The following is a 2,073-nucleotide window of genomic DNA, read 5'->3' as shown; positions in this document are numbered from 1 at the left end:
CGTATAAAACTCTGGGATGCACTCATCCGGGGTCCAGCTCTGCATGCGCTCCATGCTGGCTGGATACTCATTGGGTTCCCACTGGGACCTCACGTGGCAGCACAGCACTGCTTTGGGTGTCCTCCGAGCCGTGTACACGTAGTAGGTGATATCCGAAAGGACATCGGAGATGTGATGGGGGACGTGGAGCTGCTCCCCACTTGACCCACCGGCAACAAATGCCTGCTTGGTCATCTCATAAGTGAAGTCCAGCTGCTTGTCTCCCTTGTTGAGTCGGAACTTGGATTTCCTCAGGTCCCTAAACTTGCCGTTTTTGGTAGTGAAGTCCACCACCCACGGAAGAACTGGGTGATAATTGGGGTCTCCCATTCTCCTCCCAGCCAAACTGTTTAGACGCATAAGGTAGTCAAAGTTGCTGACCTGCCCGTGTACCCACTGTAACACCAGGTCTCGGAGGTCCTTCTGGCAGGCAGTGCACCTCGCTTCCTGCCCTCGCACGCCAGCACTGCTTTGCTTGTTCGTTTGTTCCAGACCAGCCTCCAGATTCGCTTCCTCCTTAGGTTCCTCATACTCTCTGAAGTTCACGCGGAGCCGGCTGCACAGCTTCTCGTCCACAGCCACATCCCGAAGGGAAAAGGCGCCACAAGCCAGACCGGCCTGGTGACAAGCCTTCATGGCCTGCAGCACGTGGAAGAGGAGGAAGAGGATTTTGGCATGGCTGTTGGTGAGCTTGGCCGGGCTGAAAGTCACGATGTCATGCAAACAGTACTGCACGTAAGGGTAGATGATGTACAGCATCGTGGCCGACTCCAGCAGAGCTTCTGCCTGCAGCACGTTGGGGCAGGAGGGCACCCCCTTGGCGGCCGCCATGCTCTCCTTGGCAGGGGAAGCACCGGGCGCACTCTTGCCCACCTGGAGGATGGGACAGCCATAAGCCTTCTGCAGGGCGGTCCGCAGCGCATCCAGGGCCAGCATGGTGGGTGGCACATCAGCATGCCGGTACGGCCGCACGTAGAGGCAGTGAGCCCGGCACCAGAGGTTTCGGTAATTCTGGGAGGCGACGTTCTGCATGAAGCTGTGCAGGGTCTCCGGGCTGCCGTTCCTCTGGTCGGAGGTGGGGTACTGCACCCGCAGCGGGTACGCCAGCCGGTCCTTCTGCAGCCCATGGATCTCTACCCGAGTCCAGCCCGCCGGCAATTTCTGCACGGAGTGCTGCAGGAACGTCCTCACCTCCACGTCGCTCAGCCCCTCCGGCCGCGGGCACAGGCCGGGCAGCACCCGGCGCTCTTTGAGGCTCACCAGCCATTTCACCGGGACGAAGGCGGTAACGTGGGTCCCCTCGGCAGCGGCAGCCAGCTGCCGGCGGGCGATGTTCAGGTCTTTCTCCACGCTCTGGAGGAAGCCATCCATATTGGCTTCTGCTGGAAGAAAGACAGCCCGGAGAGGCTGTGAGTGAGCGGAGGAGTGCGGCATTATCCCTGCCCTCCCCGCGGGAGCCCCAGCTACCCCGCCGAGCAGGCACCACACAGCAAGTCTCACTTCCCCATTGCCACCCGGGGAAAAAAATGCTAATTTTAGGAGCTTGCTCAAAAGACGCTACATCTGGGAGGAGTTGGAGTTAAGATGGGACCTCCACAGCCAAGGAGGGGGACAAGATGGGACCTCCACAGCCTCAGGGCCAAGGAGGGGGACATGATGGGACCAGTGGGGGAGGCATGATGGGACCTGCACAGTCACAGGGTTGGGGAAGGGGACACAATGGGACCCCTGCAGGCCCAGGGCCAGTGGGGGGGACACAATGACACTTCCACAGACAGGGAGGGGGACACGATGGGACCCCTGCAGGCCCAGGGCTGGTGCAGGGGACACAACCGGATCTCCACAGCCCCAGGGCCAGGGAGGGGAACATGATGGGATATCTCCAGCCCCCTAGGGCTAGGTGGGGGGGGACACACAATGGCACCTCCGCAACTGGTGGGGGTACATGATGGGACCTCCGCATTCCTGGTGCTGGGGGAAGGGACACCACGGGACCTCTGCAACCCCAGGGCCGGGGAGGAGGAGGATGGTGGG

At 61.2% G+C, this 2,073-nt stretch overlaps 1 protein-coding gene across 1 annotated transcript in view; it reads right to left on the bottom strand.

Annotated features, from left to right (window-relative positions):
* Positions 1 to 1,410, bottom strand: part of WDR81 (WD repeat domain 81) — a 10,390-nt gene extending 8,980 nt beyond the window's left edge. Inside the window, exon 1 of the mRNA XM_009885171.1 lies at positions 2 to 1,410. Coding sequence (XP_009883473.1) covers positions 2 to 1,410 — 1,409 coding nt within the window. The remainder of the gene's footprint in view (position 1) is intronic.
* Positions 1,411 to 2,073: the final 663 nt, after the last annotated feature.

Source organism: Charadrius vociferus, unplaced genomic scaffold (genome assembly GCF_000708025.1).
Source record: "Charadrius vociferus isolate BGI_N301 unplaced genomic scaffold, ASM70802v2 scaffold54, whole genome shotgun sequence".
Taxonomy (NCBI): Eukaryota; Metazoa; Chordata; class Aves; order Charadriiformes; family Charadriidae; genus Charadrius; species Charadrius vociferus.
The sequence above is the reverse complement of the archived record's forward strand: the minus strand, read 5'-3'. Positions and strand labels throughout refer to the sequence as shown.